The sequence below is a fragment of the Oncorhynchus clarkii genome, chromosome 19 (genome assembly GCF_045791955.1).
Source record: "Oncorhynchus clarkii lewisi isolate Uvic-CL-2024 chromosome 19, UVic_Ocla_1.0, whole genome shotgun sequence".
Lineage (NCBI taxonomy): Eukaryota > Metazoa > Chordata > Actinopteri > Salmoniformes > Salmonidae > Oncorhynchus > Oncorhynchus clarkii.
Genome location: NC_092165.1, coordinates 62,913,378 through 62,925,480, shown reverse-complemented (window position 1 = coordinate 62,925,480; position 12,103 = coordinate 62,913,378). Strand labels below are relative to the sequence as shown.

General features: G+C 47.5%; 1 protein-coding gene across 1 annotated transcript in view; it reads left to right on the top strand.

Annotated features, from left to right (window-relative positions):
- The window catches only part of LOC139374402 (polypeptide N-acetylgalactosaminyltransferase 16-like), a 74,888-nt gene that overhangs the window by 47,794 nt on the left and 14,991 nt on the right, over positions 1-12,103 (top strand). The window contains exons 11-13 of the mRNA XM_071115452.1: positions 1,154-1,330; positions 6,689-6,815; positions 8,212-8,328. Coding sequence (XP_070971553.1) covers positions 1,154-1,330; positions 6,689-6,815; positions 8,212-8,328 — 421 coding nt within the window. The remainder of the gene's footprint in view (positions 1-1,153; positions 1,331-6,688; positions 6,816-8,211; positions 8,329-12,103) is intronic.

Sequence of the window (12,103 nt, the reverse complement as noted above, 5' to 3'; positions counted from 1 at the left end):
GGACCCCCAGCCGTTCTCCAACCTCTCCTCGGGGACCCCCAGGCGTTCTCCAACCTCTCCTCGGGGACCCCCAGGCGTTCTCCAACCTCTCCTCAGGGACCCCCAGGCGTTCTCCAACCTCTCCTCAGGGACCCCCAGGCGTTCCATGTATTTAAACTATTCCACAGCTGGAACACTTGATTCAACTTGTCAACTAATCTTCAAGCCCTGGACTACGTGAATCAGGTGAGTAAGTTCAGGGCTACAAGGAGTTATAAAATGTCTGGGGCTCCCAGAGGAGATGTTTGAAACGTCTTGAGGTCCCAGAGGAGAGGTTTGAAATGTATCCCAGTCCCAGAGGAGATGTTTGAAATGTATCCCAGTCCCAGAGGAGACGTTTGAAATGTATCCCAGTCCCAGAGGAGACGTTTGAAATGTATCCCAGTCCCAGAGGAGAGGTTTGAAATGTATCCCAGTCCCAGAGGAGACGTTTGAAATGTATTCCAGTCCCAGAGGAGACGTTTGAAATGTATCCCAGTCCCAGAGGAGAGGTTTGAAATGTATCCCAGTCCCAGAGGAGACGTTTGAAATGTATCCCAGTCCCAGAGGAGACGTTTGAAATGTATCCCAGTCCCAGAGGAGACGTTTGAAAAAGGCTGGACTAGAGAGCCAGCCACTAGCCATACCTTCCTCTGTACTGTCTGCCTTCCTCTGTACTGTACTGTCTGCCTTCCTCTGTACTGTCTGCCTTCCTCTGTATTGTCTGCCTCCCTCTGTACTGTCTACCTTCCTCTGTACTGTCTGCCTTCCTCTGTACTGTCTACCTTCCTCTGTACTGTCTGCCTTCCTCTGTACTGTCTGACTTCCTCTGTACTGTCTGCATTCCTCTGTACTGTCTGACTTCCTCTGTACTGTCTGACTTCCTCTGTACTGTCTACCTTCCTCTGTACTGTCTGCCTTCCTCTGTACTGTCTGACTTCCTCTGTACTGTCTGCATTCCTCTGTACTGTCTACCTTCCTCTGTACTGTCTGACTTCCTCTGTACTGTACTGTGTTATTATCCTACCTGACCAGTTGTGTGTGTGTGTGTGTGTGTGTGTGTGTGTGTGTGTGTGTGTGTGTGTGTGTGTGTGTGTGTGTGTGTGTGTGTGTGTGTGTGTGTGTGTGATGTCAGGAACACACGTCGAGCAGCAGAGGTGTGGATGGATGAGTATAAACAGTACTACTACTCAGCCAGGCCCTCAGCGCAGGGCAAGGCCTTTGGCAGCATTGCAGAGCGTCTGACTCTGAGACGCAAACTGAACTGCAAGTCCTTCCGTTGGTATATGGAGAACGTTTACCCTGAACTAAGGTAAGAGGAGACAGTCTCTCTCTACTGGCTAACCAGACTGTCTCTCTCTACTGGCTAACCAGACAGTCTCTCTCTACTGGCTAACCAGACAGTCTCTCTACTGGGTAACCAGACAGTCTCTCTCTACTGGCTAACCAGACAGTCTCTCTACTGGGTAACCAGACAGTCTCTCTACTGGCTAACCAGACAGTCTCTCTACTGGGTAACCAGACAGTCTCTCTCTACTGGCTAACCAGACAGTCTCTCTCTACTGGCTAACCAGACAGTCTCTCTCTACTGGCTAACCAGACAGTCTCTCTACTGGGTAACCAGACAGTCTCTACTGGCTAACCAGACAGTCTCTACTGGCTAACCAGACAGTCTCTCTCTACTGGCTAACCAGACAGTCTCTCTCTACTGGCTAACCAGACAGTCTCTACTGGCTAACCAGACAGTCTCTCTCTACTGGCTAACCAGACAGTCTCTACTGGCTAACCAGACAGTCTCTACTGGCTAACCAGACAGTCTCTACTGCCTAACCAGACAGTCTCTCTCTACTGGCTAACCAGACAGTCTCTACTGGCTAACCAGGCAGTCTCTCTACTGGGTAACCAGACAGTCTCTACTGGCTAACCAGACAGTCTCTACTGGCTAACCAGACAGTCTCTCTCTACTGGCTAACCAGACAGTCTCTCTACTGGCTAACCAGACAGTCTCTCTACTGGGTAACCAGACAGTCTCTCTCTACTGGCTAACCAGACAGTCTCTCTACTGGGTAACCAGACAGTCTCTCTACTGGCTAACCAGACAGTCTCTCTACTGGGTAACCAGACAGTCTCTCTCTACTGGCTAACCAGACAGTCTCTCTACTGGCTAACCAGACAGTCTCTCTCTACTGGCTAACCAGACAGTCTCTCTACTGGGTAACCAGACAGTCTCTACTGGCTAACCAGACAGTCTCTACTGGCTAACCAGACAGTCTCTCTCTACTGGCTAACCAGACAGTCTCTTTCTACTGGCTAACCAGACAGTCTCTACTGGCTAACCAGACAGTCTCTCTCTACTGGCTAACCAGACAGTCTCTACTGGCTAACCAGACAGTCTCTACTGGCTAACCAGACAGTCTCTACTGCCTAACCAGACAGTCTCTCTCTACTGGCTAACCAGACAGTCTCTACTGGCTAACCAGGCAGTCTCTCTACTGGGTAACCAGACAGTCTCTACTGGCTAACCAGACAGTCTCTACTGGCTAACCAGACAGTCTCTCTCTACTGGCTAACCAGACAGTCTCTCTATACTGGCTAACCAGACAGTCTCTCTACTGGGTAACCAGACAGTCTCTCTACTGGCTAACCAGACAGTCTCTCTACTGGGTAACCAGACAGTCTCTCTCTACTGGCTAACCAGACAGTCTCTCTCTACTGGCTAACCAGACAGTCTCTCTCTACTGGCTAACCAGACAGTCTCTCTACTGGGTAACCAGACAGTCTCTACTGGCTAACCAGACAGTCTCTACTGGCTAACCAGACAGTCTCTCTCTACTGGCTAACCAGACAGTCTCTCTCTACCGGCTAACCAGACAGTCTGTCTATACTGGCTAACCAGACAGTCTCTCTCTTCTGGCTAACCAGACAGTCTCTCTACTGGGTAACCAGACAGTCTCTCTCTACTGGCTAACCAGACAGTCTCTCTCTACTGGCTAACCAGACAGTCTCTCTCTACTGGCTAACCAGACAGTCTCTCTACTGGGTAACCAGACAGTCTCTACTGGCTAACCAGACAGTCTCTACTGGCTAACCAGACAGTCTCTCTCTACTGGCTAACCAGACAGTCTCTCTCTACTGGCTAACCAGACAGTCTCTACTGGCTAACCAGACAGTCTCTACTGGCTAACCAGCCAGTCTCTACTGGCTAACCAGACAGTCTCTACTGCCTAACCAGACAGTCTCTCTCTACTGCCTAACCAGACAGTCTCTCTCTACTGGCTAACCAGACAGTCTCTACTGGCTAACCAGGCAGTCTCTCTACTGGGTAACCAGACAGTCTCTACTGGCTAACCAGACAGTCTCTACTGGCTAACCAGACAGTCTCTCTCTACTGGCTAACCAGACAGTCTCTCTACTGGCTAACCAGACAGTCTCTCTACTGGGTAACCAGACAGTCTCTCTCTACTGGCTAACCAGCCAGTCTCTCTACTGGGTAACCAGACAGTCTCTCTACTGGCTAACCAGACAGTCTCTCTACTGGGTAACCAGACAGTCTCTCTCTACTGGCTAACCAGACAGTCTCTCTCTACTGGCTAACCAGACAGTCTCTCTCTACTGGCTAACCAGACAGTCTCTCTACTGGGTAACCAGACAGTCTCTACTGGCTAACCAGACAGTCTCTACTGGCTAACCAGACAGTCTCTCTCTACTGGCTAACCAGACAGTCTCTCTATACTGGCTAACCAGACAGTCTCTCTACTGGGTAACCAGACAGTCTCTCTACTGGCTAACCAGACAGTCTCTACTGGCTAACCAGACAGTCTCTACTGCCTAACCAGACAGTCTCTCTCTACTGGCTAACCAGACAGTCTCTACTGGCTAACCAGGCAGTCTCTCTACTGGGTAACCAGACAGTCTCTACTGGCTAACCAGACAGTCTCTACTGGCTAACCAGACAGTCTCTCTCTACTGGCTAACCAGACAGTCTCTCTATACTGGCTAACCAGACAGTCTCTCTCTACTGGGTAACCAGACAGTCTCTCTCTACTGGGTAACCAGACAGTCTCTCTCTACTGGGTAACCAGACAGTCTCTCTCTACTGGGTAACCAGACAGTCTCTCTCTACTGGGTAACCAGACAGTCTCTCTCTACTGGCTAACCAGACACTCTCTCTCTACCGGCTAACCAGACAGTCTGTCTATACTGGCTAACCAGACAGTCTCTCTCTTCTGGCTAACCAGACAGTCTCTCTCTACTGGCTAACCAGACAGTCTCTCTCTACCGGCTAACCAGACAGTCTCTACTTGCTAACCAGACAGTATCTCTACTGGCTAACCAGACAGTCTCTCTCTACCGGCTAACCAGACAGTCTCTACTTGCTAACCAGACAGTATCTCTACTGGGTAACCAGACAGTCTCTACTGGATAACCAGACAGTCTCTCTATACTGGCTAACCAGACACTCTCTCTCTACCGGCTAACCAGACAGTCTGTCTATACTGGCTAACCAGACAGTCTCTCTCTTCTGGCTAACCAGACAGTCTCTCTCTACTGGCTAACCAGACAGTCTCTCTCTACCGGCTAACCAGACAGTCTCTACTTGCTAACCAGACAGTATCTCTACTGGCTAACCAGACAGTCTCTCTCTACCGGCTAACCAGACAGTCTCTACTTGCTAACCAGACAGTATCTCTACTGGGTAACCAGACAGTCTCTACTGGATAACCAGACAGTCTCTCTATACTGGCTAACCAGACAGTCTTTCTCTACTGGGTAACTAGACAGTCTTTCTCTACTGGCTAACCAGACAGTCTCTACTGGCTAACCAGACAGTCTCCATTGGCTAACCAGACAGTCTTTCTCTACTGGCTAACCAGACAGTCTTTACTGGCTAACCAGACAGTCTCTCACTACTGCCTAACCAGACTGTTTTCCTGTATAGCACCATTCAGATTCACGTTTATTGCCCTACAAGAGGGCATCTTTGCACAGCTCACACATTACATACACACAGCATCTAGGAAACACAGCATCTAGGATACACAGCATCTAGGAAACACAGCATCTAGGATACACAGCATCTAGGAAACACAACATCTAGGAAACACAACATCTAGGAAACACAACACAGCATCTAGGAAACACAACACAGCATCTAGGAAACACAGCATCTAGGATACACAGCATCTAGGAAACACAGCATCTAGGAAACACAGCATCTAGGAAACACAACACAGCATCTAGGAAACACAACACAGCATCTAGGAAACACAGCATCTAGGATACACAGCATCTAGGAAACACAGCATCTAGGAAACACAGCATCTAGGAAACACAACACAGCATCTAGGAAACACAACACAGCATCTAGGAAACACAGCATCTAGGATACACAGCATCTAGGAAACATAACATCTAGGAAACACTGCATCTAGAAAACACAACACACCATCTAGGAAACACAACATCTAGGAAACACAACACAGCATCTAGGAAACACAACATCTAGAAAACACAACACAGCATCTAGGAAACACAACATCTAGGAAACACAACACAGCATCTAGGAAACACAACATCTAGGAAACACAACTCATTCAATTCCTCACTATGGTGTCAGCTAGGGTGACTTGTTTCAATGCCTCACTATGGTGTCAGCTAGGGTAACTTGTTTCAAGTCCTCACTATGGTGTCAGCTAGGGTGACTTGTTTCAATGCCTCACTATGGTGTCAGCTAGGGTAACTTGTTTCAATTCCTCACTATGGTGTCAGCTAGGGTAACTTGTTTCAAGTCCTCACTATGGTGTCAGCTAGGGTAACTTGTTTCAATTCCTCACTATGGTGTCAGCTAGGGTAACTTGTTTCAATTCCTCACTATGGTGTCAGCTAGGGTAACTTGTTTCAATTCCTCACTATGGTGTCAGCTAGGGTAACTTGTTTCAATTCCTCACTATGGTGTCAGCTAGGGTGACTTGTTTCAATGCCTCACTATGGTGTCAGCTAGGGTAACTTGTTTCAATGCCTCACTATGGTGTCAGCTAGGGTGACTAGAAACACGTTATCTATTAAGTGGGTTCACCTTTGTTTGTTGTGGAATATTGAATCAAATATTTCACAGAAGATACTAGAACTTGTAAATTCAATTAGAGTTTATTACAAAAGTAACAAAGCCGAGCAATTCCATGGAAGAACCAACTGTCTCGTTACTGCTGGGAGAACCGTCTCGATACTGCTGGGAGAACAGTCTCGTTACAGATGGGAGAACAGTCTCTATACTGCTGGGAGGACAGTCTCGTTACTGATGGGAGAACAGTCTCGTTACTGCTGGGAGAACAGTCTCTATACTGCTCTCTCTCTCCCTCTCTCTCTCTCTCTCTCTCTCTCTCTCTCTCTCCCTCTCTCTCTCTCTCTCTCTCATTCTCATTCTCTCTCTCATTATCTCTCTCTCCTTCTCTCTTCCTTCCTCCATTTCTCTCTCTCTCTCTCCCTCTCTCTCTCTCTCTCTCTCTCTCTCTCTCTCTCTTCTCTCTCTTCTCTCTCTCTTCTCTCTCTCTCTTCTCTCTCTCTCTCTCTTTCTGTCTCTCTCTGTCTCTCTCTCTCTTTCTGTCTCTTCCTTCCTTCCTCTCTCTCTCCCTCTACTTCTCTCTCCCTCTCCCTGACCCTCTCCCCCCAGGATCCCAGAGCAGGATGCAGTGTCCAGTGTGTTGAGGCAGGGAGGACTGTGTCTGGAGAGCCTTGGTGCAGACAGCCTGGGTCTGGCAGAGTGTAGAGGCACTGGAGCGATTAGGCCGCAGTCACAGGTCAGTATCATCACCCACCACTAGGGACAGGTCAGGTATCATCACCCACCACTAGGGACAGGTCAGTATCATCACCCACCACTAGGGACAGCTGTGCTTCCCTTTGTAGTCTGTAATGGTTTGCAAGCCCTGCCTCATCCGACGAGCGTCCGAGCCGGTGTAGTACAATTGGATCTTAGTTCTGTATTGACACTTTTCCTGTTTGATGGTTCGTCGGAGGGCATAGCAGGATTTCTTATAAGCTTCCGGGTTAGAATCCTGCACCTTGAAAGCAGGAGCTCTAGCCTTTAGCTCAGTGCGGATGTTGCCTGTAATCAATGGCTTCTGGTTGGGGTATGTACGTACAGTCACCTTACTGATGAAGCCAATGACTGATGTGCTGTACTCCTCAATGCCATCGGAAGAATCCCAGAACATGTTCCAGTCTGTGCTGCAAAACAGTCCTGTAGTTTAGCATCTGCTTCATCTGACCACTTTTTTATAGACCGAGTCACTGGTGCTTCCTGCTTTAATTTTTGCTTGTAAGCAGGAATCAGGAGGATAGAATTATGGTCAGATTTGTCAAATGGAGGTCGAGGGAGAGCTTGTATTCATCTCCGTGTGTGGAGTAAAGGTGGTCCAGAAATGTTTTCCTCTGGTTGCACATTTAACATGTTGATAGAAATTAGATAAAACTGATTTAAGTTTCCCTGCATTAAAGTCCCCGGCCACTAGGAGCACCGCCTCTGGATGAGCGTTTTCCTGTTTGCTCATGGAGGTTTACAGGTCATTGAGTGCGGTCTTAGTGCCAGCATCAGTCTGTGGTGGAATGTAAACAGCTACTAAAAATACAGATGAAAACTATCTGGGTAGATAGTGTGGTCTACAGCTTATCATGAGATACTCTACAACAGGCGAGCAGACTGAGGTAAAGACTTCCTTAGATATTGTGCACCAGCTGTTGTTTACATATATGCATAGTCCGCCCCCGCTTGTCTTACCAGACGCCACTGTTCTATCCTACATCGTATAACCAGCCAGCTGTATGTTGATGATGTCGTCGTTCAGCAACGACTCCGTGAAGCATAAGATACTACTGTTTTTAATGTCCCGATGGTAGTTTAATCTTCCTCGTAGCTCGTCGATTTTATTTTCCAATGATTGCATGTTAGCTAGTAGACCTGCAGGCAGGGCTGGGGGGGGGGGGTTATACGATCTGCGACGAATCCTCAGAAGGCAGTCTGACCGCCGTCCTTTTTTTCTCTGTCGTCGTGAAGAGCTGTATGTATAATGTATGTGTTGGGTAATATAATGGCTTTGCTCACGGCCTTAATGCTGGGATGCACTGTTATGTGTTGATATTGGTCCAAGAAAACTACCAAGCCCATATCTCCCTGCCTCTCTCTCTCTCTCTCAGAGATGGCAGCTGGTGGAGCCTCTCCTACGCCAGCAGGACCTGTGTCTCGCCATCTCAGCTTTTACTGCCGGGTCAAAGGTCAAGATGGAACCCTGCAGCAACAAGGAGCCCCGACAGGTGAGACAGTCAGACAGACAGAAAGGCAGGCAGGAAACAACCTGCCATATAATATAGTCACTGTTGCTCTGAGTGAGTGTTGTCCTCTCCATCTCTCCACCTCTGCTGCAGTGGGCCAGCTCCACTGTTGATCTATAGCATCTAGGCGGGAGCTCTAACCCGAACCATGTGTTAGGAACTGGGCCAGCCTATCCTCTCATCTCCCAGCAGTCCCATCTCTCTAGAGTTCCTAGGGAGTCAGTCAGTGTTCCCATGATTCACTGCTGCTCTACTCTGGGCCATGATCGGCCTCTCCAGGCCAAAGCTCAGTCTACGTCCCAAAATGGCACCCTATTCCCTATATAGTGCACTACTTTTGACCAGAGCCCTATATAGGGAATAGGGTGCCGTTTGGGATATAGCCCTGGTCTGAGGTTAGTCCCCACAGTAACAGAATGGATATAGCCCTGGTCTGAGGTTAGTCCCCACAGTAACAGAATGGATATAGCCCTGGTCAGAGGTTAGTCCCCACAGTAACAGAATGGATATAGCCCTGGTCTGTGGTTAGTCCCCACAGTAACAGAATGGATATAGCCCTGGTCTGAGGTTAGTCCCCACAGTAACAGAATGGATATAGCCCTGGTCTGAGGTTAGTCCCCACAGTAACAGAATGGATATAGCCCTGGTCTGAGGTTAGTCCCCACAGTAACAGAATGGATATAGCCCTGGTCTGAGGTTAGTCCCCACAGTAACAGAATGGATATAGCCCTGGTCTGAGGTTAGTCCCCACAGTAACAGAATGGATATAGCCCTGGTCTGAGGTTAGTCCCCACAGTAACAGAATGGATATAGCCCTGGTCTGAGGTTAGTCCCCACAGTAACAGAATGGATATAGCCCTGGTCTGAGGTTAGTCCCCACAGTAACAGAATGGATATAGCCCTGGTCTGAGGTTAGTCCCCACAGTAACAGAATGGATATAGCCCTGGTCTGAGGTTAGTCCCCACAGTAACAGAATGGATATAGCCCTGGTCTGAGGTTAGTCCCCACAGTAACAGAATGGATATAGCCCTGGTCTGAGGTTAGTCCCCACAGTAACAGAATGGATATAGCCCTGGTCTGAGGTTAGTCCCCACAGTAACAGAATGGATATAGCCCTGGTCTGAGGTTAGTCCCCACAGTAACAGAATGGATATAGCCCTGGTCTGAGGTTAGTCCCCACAGTAACAGAATGGATATAGCCCTGGTCTGAGGTTAGTCCCCACAGTAACAGAATGGATATAGCCCTGGTCTGAGGTTAGTCCCCACAGTAACAGAATGGATATAGCCCTGGTCTGAGGTTAGTCCCCACAGTAACAGAATGGATATAGCCCTGGTCTGAGGTTAGTCCCCACAGTAACAGAATGGATATAGCCCTGGTCTGAGGTTAGTCCCCACAGTAACAGAATGGATATAGCCCTGGTCAGAGGTTAGTCCCCACAGTAACAGAATGGATATAGCCCTGGTCAGAGGTTAGTCCCCACAGTAACAGAATGGATATAGCCCTGGTCTGAGGTTAGTCCCCACAGTAACAGAATGGATATAGCCCTGGTCTGAGGTTAGTCCCCACAGTAACAGAATGGATATAGCCCTGGTCTGAGGTTAGTCCCCACAGTAACAGAATGGATATAGCCCTGGTCTGAGGTTAGTCCCCACAGTAACAGAATGGATATAGCCCTGGTCTGAGGTTAGTCCCCACAGTAACAGAATGGATATAGCCCTGGTCAGAGGTTAGTCCCCACAGTAACAGAATGGATATAGCCCTGGTCTGAGGTTAGTCCCCACAGTAACAGAATGGATATAGCCCTGGTCAGAGGTTAGTCCCCACAGTAACAGAATGGATATAGCCCTGGTCTGAGGTTAGTCCCCACAGTAACAGAATGGATATGAGTATTATTCCATATTAATAACACAAACCGTAGAGTTTGTATAGAAATGTGATTTCCTTTGTTGAGCTTGTATCTACAGCCATATGTAACTAGTGATTCAGGGACTAGTGGTGTACGGTATCTACAGCCATATGTAACTAGTGATTCAGGGACTAGTGGTGTACGGTATCTACAGCCATATGTAACTAGTGATTCAGGGACTAGTGGTGTACGGTATCTACAGCCATATGTAACTAGTGATTCAGGGACTAGTGGTGTTCAGTATCTACAGCCATATGTAACTAGTGATTCAGGGACTAGTGGTGTTCAGTATCTACAGCCATATGTAACTAGTGATTCAGGGACTAGTGGTGTTCGGTATCTACAGCCATATGTAACTAGTGATTCAGGGACTAGTGGTGTACGGTATCTACAGCCATATGTAACTAGTGATTCAGGGACTAGTGGTGTACGGTATCTACAGCCATATGTAACTAGTGATTCAGGGACTAGTGGTGTTCAGTATCTACAGCCATATGTAACTAGTGATTCAGGGACTAGTGGTGTACGGTATCTACAGTCTTATGTAACTAGTGATTCAGGGACTAGTGGTGTACGGTATCTACAGCCATATGTAACTAGTGATTCAGGGACTAGTGGTGTACGGTATCTACAGTCTTATGTAACTAGTGATTCAGGGACTAGTGGTGTACGGTATCTACAGCCATATGTAACTAGTGATTCAGGGACTAGTGGTGTACGGTATCTACAGCCATATGTAACTAGTGATTCAGGGACTAGTGGTGTTCAGTATCTACAGTCTTATGTAACTAGTGATTCAGGGACTAGTGGTGTTCAGTATCTACAGTCATATGTAACTAGTGATTCAGGGACTAGTGGTGTTCAGTATCTACAGCCATATGTAACTAGTGATTCAGGGACTAGTGGTGTACGGTATCTACAGCCATATGTAACTAGTGATTCAGGGACTAGTGGTGTTCAGTATCTACAGCCATATGTAACTAGTGATTCAGGGACTAGTGGTGTTCAGTATCTACAGCCATATGTAACTAGTGATTCAGGGACTAGTGGTGTACGGTATCTACAGCCATATGTAACTAGTGATTCAGGGACTAGTGGTGTTCAGTATCTACAGCCATATGTAACTAGTGATTCAGGGACTAGTGGTGTACGGTATCTACAGCCATATGTAACTAGTGATTCAGGGACTAGTGGTGTTCGGTATCTACAGCCATATGTAACTAGTGATTCAGGGACTAGTGGTGTTCGGTATCTACAGCCATATGTAACTAGTGATTCAGGGACTAGTGCTGTACGGTATCTACAGTCTTATGTAACTAGTGATTCAGGGACTAGTGGTGTACGGTATCTACAGCCATATGTAACTAGTGATTCAGGGACTAGTGGTGTTCAGTATCTACAGCCATATGTAACTAGTGATTCAGGGACTAGTGGTGTTCGGTATCTACAGCCATATGTAACTAGTGATTCAGGGACTAGTGGTGTACGGTATCTACAGCCATATGTAACTAGTGATTCAGGGACTAGTGGTGTTCAGTATCTACAGCCATATGTAACTAGTGATTCAGGGACTAGTGGTGTTCAGTATCTACAGCCATATGTAACTAGTGATTCAGGAACTAGTGGTGTTCAGTATCTACAGCCATATGTAACTAGTGATTCAGGGACTAGTGGTGTTCAGTATCTACAGCCATATGTAACTAGTGATTCAGGGACTAGTGGTGTACGGTATCTACAGCCATATGTAACTAGTGATTCAGGGACTAGTGGTGTTCAGTATCTACAGTCTTATGTAACTAGTGATTCAGGGACTAGTGGTGTACGGTATCTACAGCCATATGTAACTAGT